The following is a 21,766-nucleotide window of genomic DNA, read 5'->3' on the forward strand; positions in this document are numbered from 1 at the left end:
AAGCTTCAGTTGATCAGATTTGCAAAGCAGTAACTTGGTCCTCTTTGCATACTTTTACTAAATTCTACCATTTTGATGTGTTTTTTTCTTCTGAAGCAGTTTTTGGTAGAAAATTACTTCAGGCAGTGGTTTCAGTTTGAATCTTCTGCTTATGTTTTCATTAAACTTTATTTTGGGTGTGGATTATTTTCAGCAGGAATTGGCTGTCTTTATTTTATCCCTCCCTGTCTAGTGACTCTTGCGTGGAAAGATCCACATCTTGGGTAGTCATTATCCCATACGTCACTAGCTCATGGACTCTTGCTAATTACATGAAAGAAAACATAATTTATGTAAGAACTTACCTGATAAATTCATTTCTTTCATATTAGCAAGAGTCCATGAGGCCCACCCTTTTTTTGTGGTGGTTATGATTTTTTTGTATAAAGCACAATTATTCCAATTCCTTATTTTTTATGCTTTCGCACTTTTTTCTTATCACCCCACTTCTTGGCTATTCGTTAAACTGATTTGTGGGTGTGGTGAGGGGTGTATTTATAGGTATTTTTAAGGTTTGGGAAACTTTGCCCCTCCTGGTAGGAATGTATATCCCATACGTCACTAGCTCATGGACTCTTGCTAATATGAAAGAAATGAATTTATCAGGTAAGTTCTTACATAAATTATGTTTTTCCATTGTTCTCTCCAAGTATTGGTCTTTGGTTTTCAGACAGATATAAGATAAAGAAGCCTGTATATGTACACAGTGTGATAAATTAATGAGATCTGATTTATACCTACAAGCTGAACCCATTTTATTAGGTTGTGACTTCAAAACACAAAACCAGTTAATTCATATACACAAATAGACCTTAAAAAGCAAATTCTCATACATTTTACACTCTGCAGTTGGTAAAAAAAAGTAATTGGAAACACATTAAGGGAAAAACTATTTTATAGTATAATGTCCCTTTAAGGTGAGCTCTAGAGCAGCAATGCACTACTGGGAGCTAGCTGGACACATTTGGTGAGTCAATGACAAGCAGCAAATGTTTGTAACCACTAATCATTCACTAGCTTTTTTTTCTTGAGCATGTCAAGGTATGCTTTTTTACACCAAGACAACAATATAAATGTAATAATATTATATGCTGTCTGGAAGTATAGTCACTTCTGACATTGTCTTTTTACTAGGTTAAATAAACAAATGTGGTTATGCATTTTTTAATTTCTCATTTATTACACACATGATATTTACAATATTACTTACAAGTAGGGTGCAAAATTGCCCCATGCAAAACACAAATGTAATGTTGACACATTGATATTTACATACACACACACACATATATATATATATGCGCAAAAATGTAACTAAAAACAGAGTACTTAAAAGGACATGAAACCCAATTTTTTTATTTTGTGATTTAGAAAGAGCATGTCATTTTAAACAACTTTCTAATTTACTTCTATTATCTAATTTGCTTCATTCTCTTGATATCACTTGCTGAAAAGCATATCTAGATATGCTCAGAAGCTGCTGATTGGTTGCTGCACATAAAGGCCTTGTGTGATTGGCTCACACATGTGCATTGCTATTTCTTCAACAAAGGATATCTAAAGAATTATGCAAATTAGATAATAGAAGTAAATTGGGAAGTTGTTTAAAATTGCATGCCCTATCTGAATCATGAAAGTTAAATTTTGACTAGACTGTCCCTTTAATGAATTATGATAACCACTTATTTTGCATGGAGGAATGTTTCATTTTCTTTATAATGGTAGTGAGAGGCCATGATCCTTAGACTTGGGAATTGCATCACCTGGCCACCAGGAGGTGGCAAAATGCACCCTACCAGAGCTTTAAATTTATCCCTCCTACCTCCCCTTCCCCACAGTAGTTCTGTGCCTTGTCATGGAGAAGGCACAGAGCGAGAGGTGTTAGAATAATTATTCTCATACCCTCAGTGTATAGTTCCCAGAAAAGAGGGTTATTTACTGGAAAGCTGTGTCTTATAATTCTCCTTGTTGAAATCTATTTTGTAGCAAATCTGGATGTCGCTGGGAAGTCCCTAAGCCTCATCAAACTCTTAATCATACATGTGTTTTATCACGGTCAGTAACAGCACACAGATTACCTGCTTCCCTGTCAAGGGTATCATTCTAATCCATGCATGAGGGGTAAGTGCACAGTAACCACAGTGGAGGTTCGGTGGTGGCATCATTCTTTCTTCTACAAGATACGGGTCCACAGATTTCATCCTTACTTGTGGGATATTATCCTCCTGCCAATAGGAAGTGGCAAAGAGCACCAAAGCAGAGCTGTATATATAGCTCCTCCCTTCCCCTCCACCCCCAGTCATTCTCTTTGCCTGTGTTATACTAGGAAGACATGGTAAAGTGAGGTGTTAGTTTTAGTTTTTCAATCAAGAAGTTTTTTTATTTTAAATGGTACCGGTGAGTACTATTTTTCTCAGGGGGATATGAAAGAAGATTTCTGCCCTGAGGTTGATGATCTTAGCAGTTGTAACTAAGATCCACGCTGGTTCCCACAAGACTTCTGAAGGTAACCCTGAGACATCTTCAGGGTAGAGACCGGTTTCATGCTACAAGCAGCATTAAGGTATGTGCAGCCTTTTTATTCTGAGGAGACTTGGTATATCAGAACTGGCTGGAAGTTATTTCCCTGTATGGGAATGGGGTAAGAAGTAATCCTAATTTACAAGAGGATTATTACTGGAGTCCCTAGATTTTATTATAATGGTTGACTTTATATGGGCTTTATGTGACATGGGAGAGACAAAGAAAAACGACGTATAACGTTTTTATTTTTTTGGCATTAACATCCATATGTGTGATGGTGTATTTGAGGGGTTATATTGTGTTGCATCACTTAGGTGTAAAACCGCTTACCCATGCGGTTGTGTTTGGGCCTACTCCGGCACTGACCTTAAGGGGCGGGGCTTATTTTCGTGCGCTCAGATGCGCACTTCCTTCAGGCTAGGCAGCAAGCAGTAACTCGGGTGGCTCCTGGCTGTAGCAAGCTGTTCTGGAGTGTTGGAAAGTTGTTTCGAAGAACCCTGGGGGCAGGTAGGCGCCACATAAGAGCTGTGGCGAGGTGCAGAGGGTATTTTTGACTGTAAATGACAAATTGTTGTTTTAAAGTACTTTAAGAGCCTTATTTTTGCCCTTCTTTTTGGATGAACCAACGATTTTAATGTTAAATTTAGAATTATTTAACGTTATCTAAGCATTTTTAGAAAAATTGTTCACTTTTTCTTTTCTTAAAGGCGCAGTACACGTTTTTTCAAAAGTTCATTTTAAGCAATAAATAAGTGTTTAAACGACTTTTGTTGTTATTATTAGTCTGTTCAACATGTCTGACATTGAGGAATCTGAATCTCATTGTTCTATGTGTTTAGAAGCTATTGTGCAACCCCCTCTAACTTTGTGTAACTCTTGTACTTAAAGAGCCTTACATTGTAAAGACCATATATTAGGTCAAGAAAGTGTGCCTAAGGCTGATTCTCAGTCTGAAGAGAATCAGGATATGCCATCCAATTCTCCCCAAGTGTCACAACCTTTAACGCCCACACAAGCGACGCCAAGTACTTCTAGTGCGTCTAATTCTTTTACTCTGCAGGAGATGGCTGCAGTTATGTCAACTACCCTTACAGAGGTATTATCTTAATTACCAGTGTTGCAGGGTAAACGCAGTAGGTCAGGTATTAATGTAAATACTGAATCCTCTGATGCTTTATTAGCTATTTCCGATGTATCCTCACAGTGTTCTGAGTTGGGAGTCAGGCAATTACTGTCTGAGGGTGAAATTTCAGATTCAGGAAATGTTTTACCTCAGACAGATTCAGACGCTATGTCCTTTAAATTTAAGTTTGAACACCTCCGCCTGCTGCTTAGGGAGGTTTTAGCGACTCTGGATGATTGTGACCCTATTGTAATTCCACCAGAGAAATTGTGTAAAATGGATAAATATCTAGAAGTACCTACTTACACTGATGTTTTTCCGGTTCCTAAGAGAATTTAAGAAATTATGGGATAGACCAGGTATCCCGTTTTCTCCCCTTCCTAATTTTAAGAAAATGTTTCCCATACCAGACACCATTCGGGACTCGTGGCAAACGGTCCCTAAGGTAGAGGGAGCTATATCTACCCTAGCTAAGCGTACAACTATACCCATTGAGGACAGTTGTGCTTTCAAAGACCCTATGGATAAGAAATTAGAGGGTCTACTAAAAAAATTATTTGTTAATCAGGGGTTTCTTTTACAACCTACGGCTTGCATTGTTGCAGTAACAACTGCTGCAGCTTTTTGGTTTGAGGCTCTAGAAGAGTCTCTTAAGGTTGAGACTCCATTAGATGACATCTTAGATAGAATTAATGCTCTCAAGCTAGCTAATTCTTTTATTACTGATGCCGCTTTTCAAATTTCTAAAGTAGCGGCAAAGAATGCAGGTTTTGCTATCCTAGCACGTAGAGCATTGTGGCTCAAATTTTGGTCTGCTGATGTCTCATCAAAAACTAAGCTTTTAGCTATTCCTTTTAAAGGTAAGACCCTGAATTAAAGGAAATCATTTCTGACATTACAGGAGGTAAAGGCCATGCCCTACCTCAGGATAAGTCTGTTAAGATGAGGGGTAAACAAAATAATTTTCCTTCCTTTCGGAACTTTAAAGGTGGACCCCCCTCTTCCTCTTCTTCCACAAAGCAGGAAGGGAATTTTACCCAATCTAAGTCAGTCTGGAGACCCAACCAGAACTGGAATAAAGGTAAACAATCCAAGAAGCCTGCTGCTGCTCCTAAGACAGCATGAATGGGCGGCCCCGGATCCGGGACCGGATCTAGTAGGGGGCAGACTCTTTATTTGCTCAGGCTTGGGAAAGAGATGTTCAGGACCCCTGGGCACTAGAAATAGTGACCCACGGTTATCATTTGGAATTCTAGGACTTTCTCCCAAGAGGGAGATTTCATCTTTCAAAATTATCTGCAAACCAGATAAAAAGAGAGGCATTCTTACGCTGTGTAAAATAACTTTTTACCATGGGAGTAATTTGTCCAGTTCCAAAATTGGAACAGGGACAGGGGTTTTACTCAAACCTATTTGTGGTTCCCAAAAAAGAGGGAACGTTCAGACCCATCTTAGACTCAAGTGTCTAAACAAATTTCTAAGAGTTCCATCATTCAAGATGGAGACAATACAAACAATTTTACCAATGATCCAGGAGGGTCAATATATGACTACTGTGGACTTGAAATATGCTTACCTTCATATTCCTATCCACAAGGATCATCATCAGTTTCTAAGGTTTGCCTTCTTGGACAAACATTATCAGTTCGTGGCTCTACCCTTCGGGTTGGTCATAACACCCAGAATCTTCACAAAGGTTCTACTGTCTCTTTTGGCGGTTCTCAGACCGCGAGGCATAGCGGTGGCGCCTTATCTGGACGATATTCTGATCCAGGCGTCAACATATTATCTGGCAAAATTTCACACATACACAGTGCTGTCTTTTCTGAGAACTCACGGCTGGAAGGTGAACATAAAGAAAAGTTCACTTGTCCCACAGACAAGGGTTCCTTTCTTGGGAACTCTGATAGACTTGGTAGCCATGAAAATATTTCTGACAGAGGTCAGAAAATCAAAGATCCTAAATACTTGCCGAGCGCTTTAGTCCATTCCTTGGCCATCAGTGGCTCAGCGTATGGAGGTAATCGGATTAATGGTAGCGGCAATGTACATCGTTCCGTTTGCTTGCTTTCATCTTAGACCGCTGCAGCTTTGCATGCTCGGACAGTGGAATGGGGATTATGCGGATTTATCTCCTCAGATAAATCTAGATAAAACAACCAGAGACTCTCTTCCTTGGTGGTTGTCTCTGGATCATCTTTCCCAGTTGACTTGCTTCTGCAGACCCTCGTGGGTGATAGTGACAACAAACGCCAGCCTTCTGGGCTGGGGTGCAGTCTGGAATTCCCTGAAGGCTCATGGTGTTTGGACTCGGGTTGTGTCTCTACTTCCAATCAATATTCTGGAACTGAGAGCAATATTCAATGCGCTTCAGGCATGGCCTCAGTTGGTTTCTGCCAAATTCATCAGATTCCAGTCGGACAACATCACGACTGTGGCCTATATCAATCATCAGGGGGGGACAAGGAGTTCCTTAGCGATGAGAGAGGTATCCAAGATAATCCGTTGGGCCGAGGCCCATTTTTGTCATCTGTCAGCAATCCACATCCCAGGAGTAGAGAACTGGGAAGCGGATTTTCTAAGCAGACAGACTTTTCATCCGGGGGCGTGGGAACTCCACCCGGAGGTATTTGCCTCATTTATTCTCCGATGGGGCAAACCGGAATTGGATCTGATTGCATCTCGACAGAATGCCAAGCTTCCAAGATACGGATCCAGGTCGAGGGATCCCCAGGACGAACTGATAGATGCATTGGCAGTGCCTTGGTCGTTCAGCCTAGCTTATGTGTTTCCACCGTTTCCTCCCCTTCCATGCGTGGTTGCTCGAATCAAACAGGAGAGAGCTTTGGTGATCCTGATAGCGTCTGCGTGGCCACGCAGGACTTGGTATGCGGATCTAGTGGACATGTCTTCACTACCACCGTGGAAACTTCCTTTGAGACAGGATCTTCTCATTCAAGGTCCTTTCCAACATCCAAATCTAACTTCTCTGCAGCTGACTGCGTGGAGATTGAACGCTTGATTTTATCAAAGTGAGGATTCTCTGATTCCGTTATTAGTACTTTGATACAGGCTGGAAAGCCTGTTACTAGAAAGATCTATCATAAGATGGCGTAAATATCTTTATTGGTGTGAATCCAAGGGCTACTCATGGAGTAAAGTTAGGATTCCTAGGATTCTGTCTTTTCTCCAAAAAGAATTGGAGAAAGGCTTATCAGCTAGTTCCTTAAAGAGACAAATTTCGGCATTGTCAATTTTATTTCACAAACGTTTGGCAGATGTGCCAGATGTTCAGTCTTTGTCAGGCTCTAACTAGAATTAAGCCTGTATTTAGACCAATTACTCCTCCTTGGAGTTTGAATTTAGTTCTTCGAGTTCTTCAAGGGGTTCCGTTTGAACCTTTACATTCCATAGATATCAAATTATTATCTTGGAAGGTTCTGTTTTTGCTATTTCTTCTGCTCGACGAGTTTCTGAGCTTTCAGCGTTACAGTGCGATTCGCCTTATCTCATATTTCATTCTGATAAGGTGTGGTTTTACGTACCAAACCTGGTTTTCTTCCTAAGGTTGTTTCGAATAAGAATATTAATCAGGAAATAATTGTTCTTTCATTGTGTCCTAATCCTTCTTCCAAGAAGGAGCGTCTGTTACATAACTTGGACATGGTCCGTGCCTTAAAGTTTTACTTACAGGCAACTAAGGATTTCCGTCAATCATCTTCATTGTTTATTCTGGAAAGCGTAGGGGTCAGAAAGCCACGGCTACCTCTTTCTTGTTGGCTGAGAAGTATAATTCACCTGGCATATGAGACTGCTGGACAGCAGCCTCCTGAAAGAATTACGGCTCATTCTACTAGGGCTGTGGCTTCCACATGGGCTTTTAAAAACGATGCATCTGTTGAACAGATTTGTAAGGCTGCGACTTGGTCGTCCCTTCATACTTTTTCCAAATTTTACAAATTTGATACTTTTGCTTCTTCTGAGGCTGTTTTTGGGAAGAAAGTTCTTCAAGCAGTGGTGCCTTCCGTTTAGGTCTCTGTCTTGTCCCTTTCTTTCATCCGTGTCCTGTTGCTTTGGTATTGTATCCCACAAGTAAGGATGAAATCCGTGGACTCGTATCTTGTAGAAGAAAAGGAAATTTATGCTTACCTGATAAATTGATTTCTTCTACGATACGATGAGTCCACGGCCCTCCCTGTCAATTTTAGACAGATTATGTTTTTTATTATTTATAAACTTCAGTCACCTCTGCACCTTTTAGCTTTTCCTTTCTCTTCCTATAACCTTCGGTTGAATGACTGGAGGGGAAGGGTGGAGCTATATATATACAGCTCTGCTGTCGTGCTCTTTGCCACTTCCTGTTGGCAGGAGGATAATATCCCACAAGTAAGGATGAAATCCGTGGACTTGTCGTATCATAGAAGAAATCAATTTATCAGGTAAGCATAAATTTCCTTTTTACTCTAATTTTGTCCAGCCTGCTCTACTAGCTTATTACATCCCTAGTACTGACAGGGGCAGAAGTGAGCTCTTTTAGTGGGATTTAGGGCTGCAACAACTAATCGGTAAGTTTTGATCATAAAAATAGTTGTCAACAAATTTCATTATCAATTGGGTAGTCAGCGATTAGTTGGTCAGTTGCACAGCATCAGCTGCTTTAATCTGATGATCTACTGCAACTAAGATTGTGCAAAAAAAATTAAATTTATTTATTTTTTTAATCTTTTTTCTATCCGATTAATCGGACAATAATTATCCGATTAATCGGATAGAAAAAATAATAATAAATAAAAATGTTTGCACAATACCATGTGCAGGAGTTCATCGGATTGAAGCAGCTGGTGCTGTGCAATAACCAACTAATCGCTGACCACCTAATTGATAATGAGATTCTTTGACAACTATTTTTATGATCAATCTTAACGATTAGTTGTTTCAGCCCTAGTGGGATTGTGCATTTTACTTTTATATCGGTCACGTGACTGGAATGCTGAGTCTAGACTTTAATGGGGGCCTTTTTCTTCATGCTCCTCCTTTATACGAGGAGAGATATTTTCCCGCCATTAGGAGCTCAGGCGCAGAGCACTTTGGCTTAAGTCTTGGTCGGCAGACATGGTTTCTAAATACAGACTTAACTTTGGCCTTTAAGGGTAAAACTTTTATATGACCCAGGTTTGGATTCCGTTATTACTACTGTAACAGGGGACAAGGGTGCCTTCTTACCCCAAGATAAAAAGACCAGACAGTAGGGTAAACCTTTGTATTTTTTGTCCCTTTCGCCAAAACAAGTATCAGAGGCCTTCAGCATACCAGAAGTCAGATTCGCAAGCATCATAAGAAGTCTTCCTCTAATTCCCAACCCACGTGAAGGTACGGCCCCCAATCTAGACTCATCATTAGTAGGGGGGCAGACTAAGCCTTTTTCAAGTGATTTTGAGGTGTTTGCCTCCTTAGAGGCTGCTTTTGGTAGAAAGGTTCGTAGGGATGGGGTGCCTAGTACTTAGGTGCCTGCCTTACCTTTTCTCCAACATTGGTGTGTCCGGTCCACGGCGTCATCCATTACTTGTGGGATATTCTCCTCCCCTACAGGGAATGGCAAGGAGAGCACACAGCAAGAGCTGTCCATATAGTCCCTCCCAGGCTCCGCCCCCCAGTCATTCTCCTTGCCGCTCTGAACAAGTAGCATCTCCACGGGGATGGTGAGGAGTTTGTGGTGTTTAGTTGTAGTTTTTTATTCTTCTATCAAGAGTTTGTTATTTTAAAATAGTGCTGGTATGTACTATTTACTCTGAAACAGAAAGAGATGAAGAGTTCTGTTTAAAAGAGGAGTATGATTTTAGCAGCAGTAACTAAAATCAATTGCTGTTCCCACACAGGACTGTTGAGCTGAGAGAACTTCAGTTGGGGGGAACAGTTTGCAGACTTTTCTGCTCAAGGTATGACTAGCCATTTTTCTAACAAGACTGTGTAATGCTGGAAGGCTGTCATTTTTCCCTCATGGGGATCGGTAAGCCATTTTCTTAGTCTCAAACAGAATAAAGGGCTTATTATGGGCTATAAACTGGTAGACACTTTTAGGGGCTAAATCGATTGCTTTATTTAAGTATTATTTGCAGTTTGAAGTTGAATTTCACACTTTTATAACATTGGGGAACGTTTTTAGCGCCAGGCACTTGTTAAGACACCTTCCCAGTCAGGAAGGGCCTTTCTCTGTAGTAGACAGAGCCTCATTTTTGCGCCATTACTGCGCAGTTACTTTTGAGTACAGTACATGCAGCTGCATGTGTGAGGGTCTGGAATCCACTAAAAACGTTCCTAGAAGGCTTAATTTGGTATCGTATACCCCCTGGGATTGGTGAAGTTGCAGCAAAGGCTGTGGCTGGGACTGTAAGGGGGTTAAAATTGTAAACGGCTCCGGTTTCCACATTTTAAGGGTTAACAGCTTGAAAATTGGGGTGCAATACTTTGAATGTCTTAATGACACTGTGGTGAATTTGGTAAAGATTGGATAATTCCTTCATAGTTTTTCACATATTCAGTAATAAAGTGTGCCCTGTTTAACATTTAAAGAGACAGTAACGGTTTTGTTTTAGAACGGTTTTTGTGCTTTATTAACCAGTTTAAGCCTGTTTAACATGTCTGTACCTTTAGATAGATCATGTTCTGTATGTATGGAAGCCAATGTGGTTCCCCCTTCAAATATGTGTGATAATTGTGCCATAGCGTCCAAACAAAGTAAGGACAGTACTGTCACAAATAGTAAAGTTGCCCAGGATGATTCCTCAGATGGAGGAAGTAGACATAGTTCTACATCATCTCCTTCTGTGTCTATACCAGTTATGCCCGCGCAGGCGACCCCTAGTACTTCTAGCGCGCCAATGCTTGTTACTATGCAACAATTGACGGCAGTAATGGATAATTCCATAGCTAATATTTTATCCAAAATGCCAGCATTTCAGAGAGAGCGCGATTGCTCTGTTTTAAACACTGTAGAGCAGGAGGGCGCTGATGATAATTTTTCTGTCATACCCTCACACCACTCTGAAGTGGCAGTGAGGGAGGGTTTGTCAGATGGGGAAATTTCTGATACAGGAAGAATTTCTTAGCAGGCAGAACCTGATGATGTGACATTTAAATTTAAATTAGAGCATCTCCGCGCATTACTTAAGGAGGTGCTATCTACTCTGGATGATTGTGACAATCTGGTCATCCCAGAAAAATTGTGCAAGATGGACAAGTTCCTTGAGGTCCCGGTGCACCCTGATGCTTTTCCGATACCTAAACGGGTGGCGGACATAGTGAATAAGGAGTGGGAGAAGCCAGGCATACCTTTTGTCCCTCCTCCTATATTTAAGAAATTGTTCCCTATGGTCGACCCCAGGAAGGACACATGGCAAACAGTCCCTAAGGTCGAGGGGGCGGTTTCTACTCTAGCCAAGCGCACAACCATTCCTATTGAGGACAATTGTGCTTTCAAAGATCCTATGGATAAAAAATTGGAGGGTTTGCTTAAAAAGATTTTTGTACAGCAAGGTTACCTCCTTCAACCTATTTCGTGCATTATTCCTGTCACTACAGCGGCGTGGTTCTGGTTCGAGGAACTGGAAAAGTCGCTCAGTAGGGAGACTCTGTATGAGGAAGTCATGGACAGAATTCACGCACTTAAGTTAGCTAATTCCTTTATTTTAGACGCCGCTTTGCATTTAGCGAGGTTAGCGGCGAAAAATTCAGGGTTTGCAATTGTGGCGCACAGAGCGCTCTGGCTAAAGTCTTGGTCGGCGGATGTATCTTCCAAGACAAAATTGCTTAATATCCCTTTCAAAGGTAAGACCCTTTTTGGGCCAGAATTGAAAGAGATTATTTCAGACATCACTGGGGGAAAGGGCCATGCCCTCCCACAATATAAACCTTTCAAGGCTAAGAATAAGTCCAATTTTCGTTCCTTTCGCAATTTCAGGAACGGACCGGCTTCCAACTCGGCAGCCTCTAGACAAGAGGGTAACTCTTCCCAGACTAAACCAGCTTGGAAACCAATGCAAGGCTGGAACAAGGGTAAACAGGCCAAGAAGCCTGCTGCTGCTACCAAAACAGCATGAAGGGCTAGCCCCCGATCCGGGACCGGATCTTGTAGGGGGCAGACTCTCTTCGTTCAGGCTTGGGCAAGAAATGTTCAGGGTCCCTGGGCACTAGAAATAGTCTCTCAGGGTTATCTTCTGGAATTCAAGGAACTACCCCCAAGGGGAAGGTTCCACATGTCTCACTTATCTTCAAACCAAATAAAGAGACAAGCATTCTTACATTGTGTAGGAGACCTGTTAAAGATGGGAGTGATACACCCAGTTCCAACAGTGGAACAAGGTCAGGGGTTTTACTCAAATCTGTTTGTAGTTCCCGAAAAAGTGGGAACTTTCAGACCAATTCTGGATTTAAAAATTATAAACAAATTTCTCAGAGTTCCATCGTTCAAAATGGAAACCATTCGAACAATTTTACCTACAATCCAGGAGGGTCAATTTATGACTACCGTGGATTTAAAGGATGCGTATCTACATATTCCTATCCACAAAGATCATCATCAGTTCCTAAGGTTCGCCTTTCTGGACAAGCATTACCAGTTCGTGGCTCTCCCATTCGGGCTAGCCACTGCTCCAAGGATTTTCACAAAGGTGCTAGGGTCCCTTCTAGCGGTTCTAAGACCAAGGGGTATTACAGTGGCACCTTATCTGGACGACATTCTAATCCAAACGTCGTCTTTCCAAAGCAAAGGCTCATACAGACATTGTTCTAGCCTTTCTCAGATCTCACGGGTGGAAGGTGAACGTAGAAAAGAGTTCCCTGTCTCCGTCGACAAGAGTTCCCTTCTTGGGAACGATAATAGATTCTTTAAAAATGAAGATCTTCCTGACAGAAGTCAGAAAGTCAAAGCTTCTAAATGCTTGTCAAGTTCTTCACTCTATTCTGCAGCCTTCCATAGCTCAGTGCATGGAAGTAGTAGGGTTGATGGTTGCAGCAATGGACATAGTTCCTTTTGCTCAAATTCATCTAAGACCATTACAACTGTGCATGCTCAAGCAGTGGAATGGGGACTATACAGACTTGTCTCCAATGATTCAAGTAGACCAGATGACCAGAGACTCACTCAGTTGGTGGTTGACCCAGGATCACCTGTCCCAGGGAAAGAGTTTCCGCAGACCAGAGTGGGTCATTGTCACGACCGACGCCAGTCTATTAGGCTGGGGCGCGGTCTGGGATTCTCTGAAAGCTCAGGGTCTATGGTCTCGGGAAGAGTCTCTTCTCCCGATAAACATTCTGGAACTGAGAGCGATATTCAATACTCTCCGGGCTTGGCCTCATCTAGCGAAGGCCGGATTCATAAGATTCCAGTCAGACAGCAATCCACATTCCAGGAGTAGACAACTGTGAGGCGGATTATCTGAGTCGTCAGACTTTTCATCCGGGGGAGTGGGAACTTCACCCGGAGGTGTTTGCCCAGTTGACTCAATTATGGGGCATTCCAGACATGGATCTGATGGCGTCTCGTCAGAACTTCAAGGTTCCTTGCTACGGGTCCAGATCCAGGGATCCCAAGGCGACTCTAGTGGATGCATTAGTGGCGCCTTGGTTGTTCAACCTAGCTTATGCGTTTCCACCGTTCCCTCTCCTTCCCAGGCTTGTAGCCAGGATCAAACAGGAGAAGGCCTCGGTGATTCTGATAGCTCCTGCGTGGCCACGCAGGACTTGGTATGCAGACCTGGTGAATATGTCATTGGCTCCACCATGGAAGCTACCTTTGAGACAGGATCTTCTAGTACAAGGTCCATTCGAACATCCAAATCTAGTTTCTCTCCAGCTGACTGCTTGGAAATTGAACGCTTGATTTTATCCAAGCGCGGGTTTTCAGATTCAGTGATAGATACTCTGGTCCAAGCCAGAAAACCTATGACTAGAAGGATTTACCATAAAATATGGAAAATATATATCTGTTGGTGTGAATCCAAGGGATTCTCATGGAGTAAGATTAAAATTCCCAGGATCCTCTCCTTTCTTCAAGAAGGTTTGGATAAGGGATTGTCAGCGAGTTCTCTAAAAGGACATATTTCTGCTTTATCCGTCTTGTTGCAGCTGTGCCAGATGTACAAGCTTTTGTACAGGCTTTGGTCAGAATCAAGCCTGTTTACAGACCTTTGACTCCTCCCTGGAGTCTAAATTTAGTTCTTTCAGTTCTTCAAGGGGTTCCGTTCGAACCCTTACATTCCATAGATATCAAGTTACTATCTTGGAAAGTTCTGTTTTTGGTTGCTATTTCTTCTGCTAGAAGAGTTTCTGAACTATCTGCTTTGCAGTGTGATCCACCCTATCTGGTGTTCCATTCAGATAAGGTTGTTTTGCGTACCAAGCCTGGTTTTCTTCCAAAAGTTGTTTCCAACAAGAATATTAACCAGGAAATAGTTGTTCCTTCTTTGTGTCCGAATCCAGTTTCAAAGAAGGAACGTTTGTTACACAATTTAGATGTAGTCCGTGCTTTAAAGTTCTATTTAGAAGCAACAAAGGATTTCAGACAAACTTCTTCTTTGTTTGTCGTTTATTCTGGTAAGAGGAGAGGACAAAAAGCTACTGCTACCTCTTTCTTTCTGGCTGAAAAGCATTATCCAATTGGCTTATGAGACTGCCGGACGGCAGCCTCCTGAACGAATCACAGCTCACTCTACTAGGGCTGTGGCTTCCACATGGGCCTTCAAGGACGAGGCTTCTGTTGATCAGATATGTAAGGCAGCGACTTGGTCTTCTCTGCACACTTTTGCCAAATTCTACAAATTTGATACTTTTACTTCTTCGGAGGCTATTTTTGGGAGAAAGGTTTTGCAAGCCGTGGTGCCTTCTGTTTAGGTAACCTGATTTGCTCCCCCCTTCATCCGTGTCCTAAAGCTTTGGGATTGGTTCCCACAAGTAATGGATGACGACGTGGACCGGACACACCAATGTTGGAGAAAACAGAATTTCTTTCTCTATACACTACAGTCACCACGGCACCCTATAGTTTCTCCTTTTTTTCTCCTAACCGTCGGTCGAATGACTGGGGGGGCGGAGCCTGGGAGGGACTATATGGACAGCTCTTGCTGTCTGCTCTCCTTGCCATTCCCTGTAGGGGAGGAGAATATCCCACAAGTAATGGATGATGCCGTGGACCGGACACACCATTGGAGAAAGTAATTTATCAGGTAAGCATAAATTCTGTTTTTCCCCCCATTCATTTCCTGGACTTCTCAGCTTGGGTATTAATTCCCAAGTGTAAGGATTGTGGACTCTCACTACTATTAGAAATAAAACATAATTCATTCTTACCTGATAAATTAATTTCTTGGTCCATGAACCCACCCAATCATTGTAATACATGGTTTTGGCATTCCTAGTGTTGCATCTCTTTACCCTACTGTCTTTCTTACTTTCTTCTTTTCTTAGCTTTAAGCAAAACTTGGAGGCAAGGGGAAGTAAGAGGGATATATTAAAAATCTCTAGTAGGGGTGTATTTGCCGCCTCCTGGTAGAAAGGTTATGTAATTATCATGTGTAAGGATTGTGGACTCTCACTACCAAGAAATAAATTAATCAGGAAGAATAAATTATTAGCCTCAGCTCGCCTTCTGAAATGCGTAATTTAACACAACCTATTGTTTGATAAATTTAAGCGCACTCGTGCGCCTCTCCAAGGGCAAGCTTCAGAGGAGAATCCTAATGAGGAAATATCCAAAAGCTAGCCCAAAGTGTGCACATAAAAAGAAGTGCTTCCAATGAAGCTTCACATAAACGCCAAAGCTCATCAGTCTTATTAATGTGAGGAAATATTCCCGGTTATTACGGTTGTGCAGTTGTACTATAAACCCTTCTGTTTACTCTGTAGTGTTTAGGTGTTTGAAGTACACTGATGTCGAGAGAGCCCTGTGGGTCTTGTCGTTGAGATCAAATCAAACATTCCTAGACCGTCTCACACTCTCCTTAAAAATGCGAAAATGTATTGTATAGAAAAGATCCGTAAAAGTTAATTGAGTCAAGGAGTGCTCCCTGGATTCTGACGCAATTTGTAGATAGATAATGTCAGTTTACTAGGGGCGTGCTGCTTATGTACATCATATGCACCTTGATTGGTTGTTTCTGATACATAGCAAACTATACCAAACCTTTATGCACTGTTGTCAATATATTACTGTAAACCTGATAATGCAGATTGATTCTTTCAAACGGCTTAAAGGGACAGTATACACTCATTTTCATATAACTGCATGTAATAGGCACTACTATAAAGAATAAGATGCACAGATACTGATATAAAAATCCAGTATAAAACTGTTTCAAAACTTACTTAGCTCTCAGTTTAGCTCTGTTGACAAGGTAGCTGGAAAGCCCACTGCAAGTGGGAAATAAGACACTCCCCCCCCCCCCCCTGCCCCTTCTTTTGCATATGAAAAGGCCCTTTACACAAACAGGAGCAAGCTGGAGAAGGTAGCTGACGGTATTCTCATAAAACATTGGGGCTTGGTTAGGAGTCTGAAAATCAGAGCAATGTTATTTAAAAATAAGCAAAACTATACATTTAAAAAAAAAACTTTATGTGCTATATAAATAGATCATCTACAAAACATTTATGCAAAGAAAAAATGTGTATAATGTCCCTTTAACACAATATATCCAACTATAAATGGAAATATAATGCAGCATTTTGCAAGAGCGCATAACAACTGACTGTGTATCTGTCGATGAAAATATATCAATCAACTTTTACGAATCTTATGTTGTTACATTGTTTTAATTTTTCTATTCAATAAGTTTTTAAGCCGAGAGTGAGCCGGTCTGGAAATGTGTTTGGTTTCGATTGATCATAAAGAGAAGTGCCCAGTATTATAATAGAAGTAAATTTGGATTTTTTTATTTTTGTTTTACAAATTACATTATCTGTCTGTATCATAAAAGTTTTTAATTTTGACTTTTATGTTCCTTTTAAAAAGGAAGTGTTTCTAGTTCAGTTTCTACTGACTAATGGGTTCCCACACCTGCAGTTTTAGCAGCATTAGCCACCTTAGGTTGGACAGGTCTGCTTTATTTTTAAAGGGACATAAAATAAGTTGGGATAGAGACAAAATATAATATGTACTTAAATTACTTTACCTGCAATTTATTCTGCAGTGCCTCACCATTAACTTTCTTTTAAGTTTCCGAATTGTACAGCTAACTCCCCCCAGGCAATTTCTGCTATGGCTGCATTTATATCCACCTTTGATTTGGTAGAATGCAAGACTTTAACAGTAATTATATACTGGAGCATGCCTAGAACCAAATAAGCTGCTGTGAACACAGTTAAAATACAATGCCTGTGTTTCTGGTGATAAACACTGGTAAGGGGGTGGAACAGATTACTCCAGACAGCATGGTTATTCAACTAATTTTGCTTAATTTTGAAAATTATTTTAAAATACTTACCAGCAATTTTTAAACTTTTTTTTCAATGCAAACTATTTGTAATTAATTAGCCCTTTTAGAATATGCACAGATCTCAACATGTTTTATGGCACTTTAATGCATTACCATGTTAAAGGGATAGTAAACACCAAAACATTTTTTTTAAAAAGACCCCTTTATTTACCATTACCTGGTTTTGCATAACCAACACTGTTATAGAAAAATACTGTTTACCTCTGTAATTACCTTGTATCTAAGCTTCTGCTGACTGCCTCCTTATCTCAGATCTTTTGACAGACTTGGATTTCAGGCAATTAGTGCTGACTCTTAAATAACTTAACATGCGTGAGCACAATGTTATTTATATGAAACACATGACCTAGCACTGTCTAGCTGTGAAAAACTGTCAAATGCATTCAGATTAGAGGTGGCCTTCAAGGGCTTAGAAATTTGCATATGAGCCTACCTAATTTTAGCTTTCAACTAAGAATACCAAGAGAACAAAGCAACTTTGATGATGAAAGTAAATTAGAAAATTGTTTAAAATTACATGCCCTATCTGAATCATGAAAGTTTAATTTGGACTTTACTATCCCTTTAAGAAAATGCATGTTCTTGGTAATGTACATCTCTAGCCAGCGAGCATTCAAAATTAAGTTGGAGCCTTATCTCCCATGTTTCTTTGTCAATTCCCAGCCTCTTTGTTAATTAATGTTAACATTTAATCGACTCTTCAGGGCAAGAAATTACTGGTGTATGTATAACACCCAGTGCAATAGGCACTGACTGCAACATAAATGAATTAAACTTGAAACAAGCAGGAACTCACGCTTGTTATGTCAAATTATATATCTACAGTGTGAGTAAAGCAGCTAGATTATTTTTCTAATGTAGCCAAGTAAATTAGAAGCTGAAGTTAACATGGATTATACAGAACAGAGAGGTGATGTGGGGTTGGTAAAACTGTGAAATATAATAAACAGGATAAGTGCCCAGTGTTAATGGTGGTGGGGTTCGTTCTGCTTGCTTTAGCTAAGGATTTACTTCTTGTCACCAATTTCCTGTTGGACTAAACACAGAGTGAATTTCAGTATTCGAACAGCACATATTACAATATCACCTGTACTGTAGTATCCATGGCAGGGGAAGGATGGACATGTTTTGTAGAATTCATTGTGGTCATCCCAAATCACCACATAAAATGACATTATAGCCTGGGATAGACAAGTAGGTAATGACCTAGTATAATGTGATTGCCTATCGGGCTGATTGCTGTCAGTACTTTGCATATTTTCTACAAAGCAAAATGTCATTTTTGTAATTAAGCTCTATTCTGCCATCTAGTGGTTTAGTTATATTAAAGCAGATGGATTATTGAACTTTTCTATGTTACAGGTCAACATTCATGTACGAGCAGTTCCCAGAACTCATGAATATGCTATGGACAAGGATGCTGAAAGACAACAAGAAGAACTGGCGCAGAGTTTACAAGGTAAGCATAGTTGTTTCACAGATGGTGCATTTTGTTTAGCTATTTATTATTAAATCCACATGGAAGTATTTTTTTTTTAGTTTAATGTACCACTTTCAGCCATTATTAAACTGCATTTGCTTCCCAATTAAACATTTATATATACTTCTATTTGTGATTATTATAGTCATAACAAAAGTATGCAGCGTGTAAACTTACTAGCAGTCTGCAAATAAAAATAATAATTACCCTTGAAGTTTTTCTCATCTACATACAATAGTTATTCACTTAAAACTTATCAAGCAATGTCAGCCAAAAAAAGTGATAAAGCCACTGGTAGAAAAGTGGTTGCCTGGTCTATACTTACGCTGTGTCTTTACTTAGCTGCAGCTGTGGTCTCGAGGTGTGGAGGAACAGCTAAGGGGGTCTTTTTATGCCAACCTGTTAATGGGTTGGTTTGTGCTGTTCCACATCTTTGGAGATATTAATCTATAGATTCGTAGATGTTTTTTCTTTGGGTAAGGACCCCATCACAAAGAGGTGATTTTGTGCAACATCTCACCAATAATAATATTGGATTATATTTTACTTATGAATACAATTAATGGACGATTTTCATTCTTGATTTGAAACCTTTATTGCTAATGTTGAGGGAATCATTCAAACAGCATACAGAAAACATATTTTCTTTTGCATGATGGAAAGAGTCCACGGATTCATCCTAACTTGTGGGATATTGTCCTTCCTGACAGGAAGTAGCAAAGAGAGCACAACAGCAGAGCTGTCTATATAGCTCCCCCCTTAACTCCACCCCCCAGTCATTCTCTTTGCTGGCTCTAAGCAGGAAGAGTAAAGAGAAGAGGTGTTAAACGGTTAGTTTTATTTTATCTTCAATATAGTGTTTGTTATTTTTAAATGGTACAGGTGTTGTACTATTTACTCTCAGGCAGGACATAGATGAAGATTTCTGCCTGGAGGATGATGATCTTAGCATTTGTAACTAAGGTCCACTGCTGTTCCCACAGAAGCTGAGGAGTACAGGAAAACTTCAGTGTGAGGAACGGTTTCTTGCTATACAGCAATGAGGTATGTTCAGTCATATTTTCTGCAGACACTGTGTTAACTCAGAAAGGCTGACAGTGTCCCCATTAGGGGAAGGGTAAGCAGTAATCCTAGTGTTATCAGAGGTTTTTACTAGCTTGCATAAAGGGTTAATTTTTTGTGGGCACTCAGTTTGTTATGTGAATTTGGGACAAACGTTTTTGTGTCTGGGAGTAACGTTTTCTGTTTTATGGGACATTTGCTTGAGGGTTCTTTGGGGTTGTTTATAACCCACATGGCTTTCAGGCAGGGTTTGCTAGTTTTGTGTAGGCCCCAGCAACATCGCGTGAGGTGGGCGGGGCCTACATTTACAAGCAGCAAGCAACTTCTCCTGAGGTCCTGATAGTCTTCTGAGGGACTAATTGAAGCTTTCAACCCCATATTATCGCTTCCTAAGGCAGGTTGGGCCACAGCAGAGCTGTGGCAAGGTGCTTTAGGGGGTTTTAACCGGTTTTAGACATATTTCAATCCGTTTTTTTCATTTGGGGGATTTATTGCTTATTAACTTGTGGTGCAATCCTTCTAAAGCTTAGAGGGTACACTGTTAAAATTTCAGAAAAATTGAAGCAATTTTAACCTGTTTTGCAGTTTGTGTATGACTTTTTTTCTCTTAAAGGCACAGTACCGTTTTTGCAAATTGTTTTTTTCATTAAATAAAGTGTCTTCCAAGCTTGCTTGCTTTATTACTAGTCTATTAAACATGTCTGATACTGAGGAAACTCATTGTTCAATTTGTTTAGAAGCCATTGTGGAACCCCCTCTTAGAATGTGTCCCACTTGTACTGATATGTCTATAAATTGCAAACCGCATATTTTGACTTATAAAAGTTTGGCATTAGATGATTCTCAGACAGAAGGAAATCAGGTTTTGCCATCTAGTTCTCCCCAAGTGTCACAACCGGTAACGCCCGCACAAGCGACCCCAAGTACTTCTAGTGCGTCTAATTCCTTCACCTTGCAAGATATGGCTTCAGTTATGAATACTACGCCGCTTTTCATCTTGCTAAATTAGCGGCTAAGAATTCAGGTTTTGCCATTTTAGCGCAGAGTGTTATGGCTTAAGTCCTGGTCAGCTGATGTGTCATCTAAATCTAAGCTTTTGTCCATCCCTTTCAAAGGTAAGACCCTATTCGGGCCTGCATTGAAAGAGATCATTTCAGACATTTCTGGAGGGAAGGGTCATACCCTCCCTCAGGATAAGTCAAATAAGACAAGGACCAAACAAAATAATTTTCTTTCCTTTCGAAACTTCAAGAGTGGTCCCTCTACCTCTTCCCCTGCTGCAAAGCAAGAGGGAAACTTTGCTCAATCCAAGCCAACCTGGAGACCTAATCAGGCTTGGAGCAAGGGTAAACAGGCCAAAAAGCCTGCTGCTGCCACTTAGTCAGCATGAAGGGGTAGCCCCCGATCCGGGACCGCATCTAGTAGGAGGCAGACTCTCTCTCTTTTTGCTCAGGCCTGGGTAAGAGACGTTCAGGATTCCTGGGCAGTAGAAATTGTAACCCAGGGATACCTTCTAGATTTCAAGGATTCCCCTCCAAGGGGAAGGTTCCATCTTTCTCAATTGTCTGTAAACCCGACAAAAAGAGAGGCATTCTTCCGCTGTGTAGAAGACCTTTTTACCATGGGAGTTATCTGCCCAGTTCCAAAAGCAGAACAGGGGCAGGGGTTCTACTCCAATCTGTTTATAGTTCCCAAAAAGGAAGGAACCTTCAGACCAATTCTGTATCTCAAGATCCTAAACCAATTCCTAAGAGTTCCATCTTTTAAGTTTTCAAGTTTCATCTTTCATTCGGACTATCTTACCATTGATCCAGGAGGGTCAATATATGACCAACGTGGATTTAAAGGAATGCGTATATGCACATTCCTATCCACAAAGATCATCACCAGTTCCTCAGGTTCACCCTTTCTGGACAAGCATTATCAGCTTGTGGCTCTTCCTTTCGGGTTGGCCACGGCACCGCAAATCTTCACAAAGGTGCTAGGGTCCCTTCTGGCGGTTATAAGACCACGGGGCATAGCAGTGGCGCCTTATCTAGATGACATTCTAATTCA

The 21,766-nt window shown here is 40.8% G+C and overlaps 1 protein-coding gene across 4 annotated transcripts in view; it reads left to right on the forward strand.

Moving 5' to 3' along the window:
* The window catches only part of CLINT1 (clathrin interactor 1), a 283,297-nt gene that overhangs the window by 117,429 nt on the left and 144,102 nt on the right, over window positions 1-21,766 (forward strand). For all 4 annotated transcript variants that reach the window (XM_053718783.1, XM_053718785.1, XM_053718782.1 and 1 more), the window contains exon 3: window positions 18,532-18,628. In XM_053718783.1, the coding sequence (XP_053574758.1) occupies window positions 18,532-18,628 (97 nt within the window). The remainder of the gene's footprint in view (window positions 1-18,531; window positions 18,629-21,766) is intronic.

This window comes from Bombina bombina, chromosome 6, assembly GCF_027579735.1.
Source record: "Bombina bombina isolate aBomBom1 chromosome 6, aBomBom1.pri, whole genome shotgun sequence".
NCBI classification, from domain to species: Eukaryota; Metazoa; Chordata; class Amphibia; order Anura; family Bombinatoridae; genus Bombina; species Bombina bombina.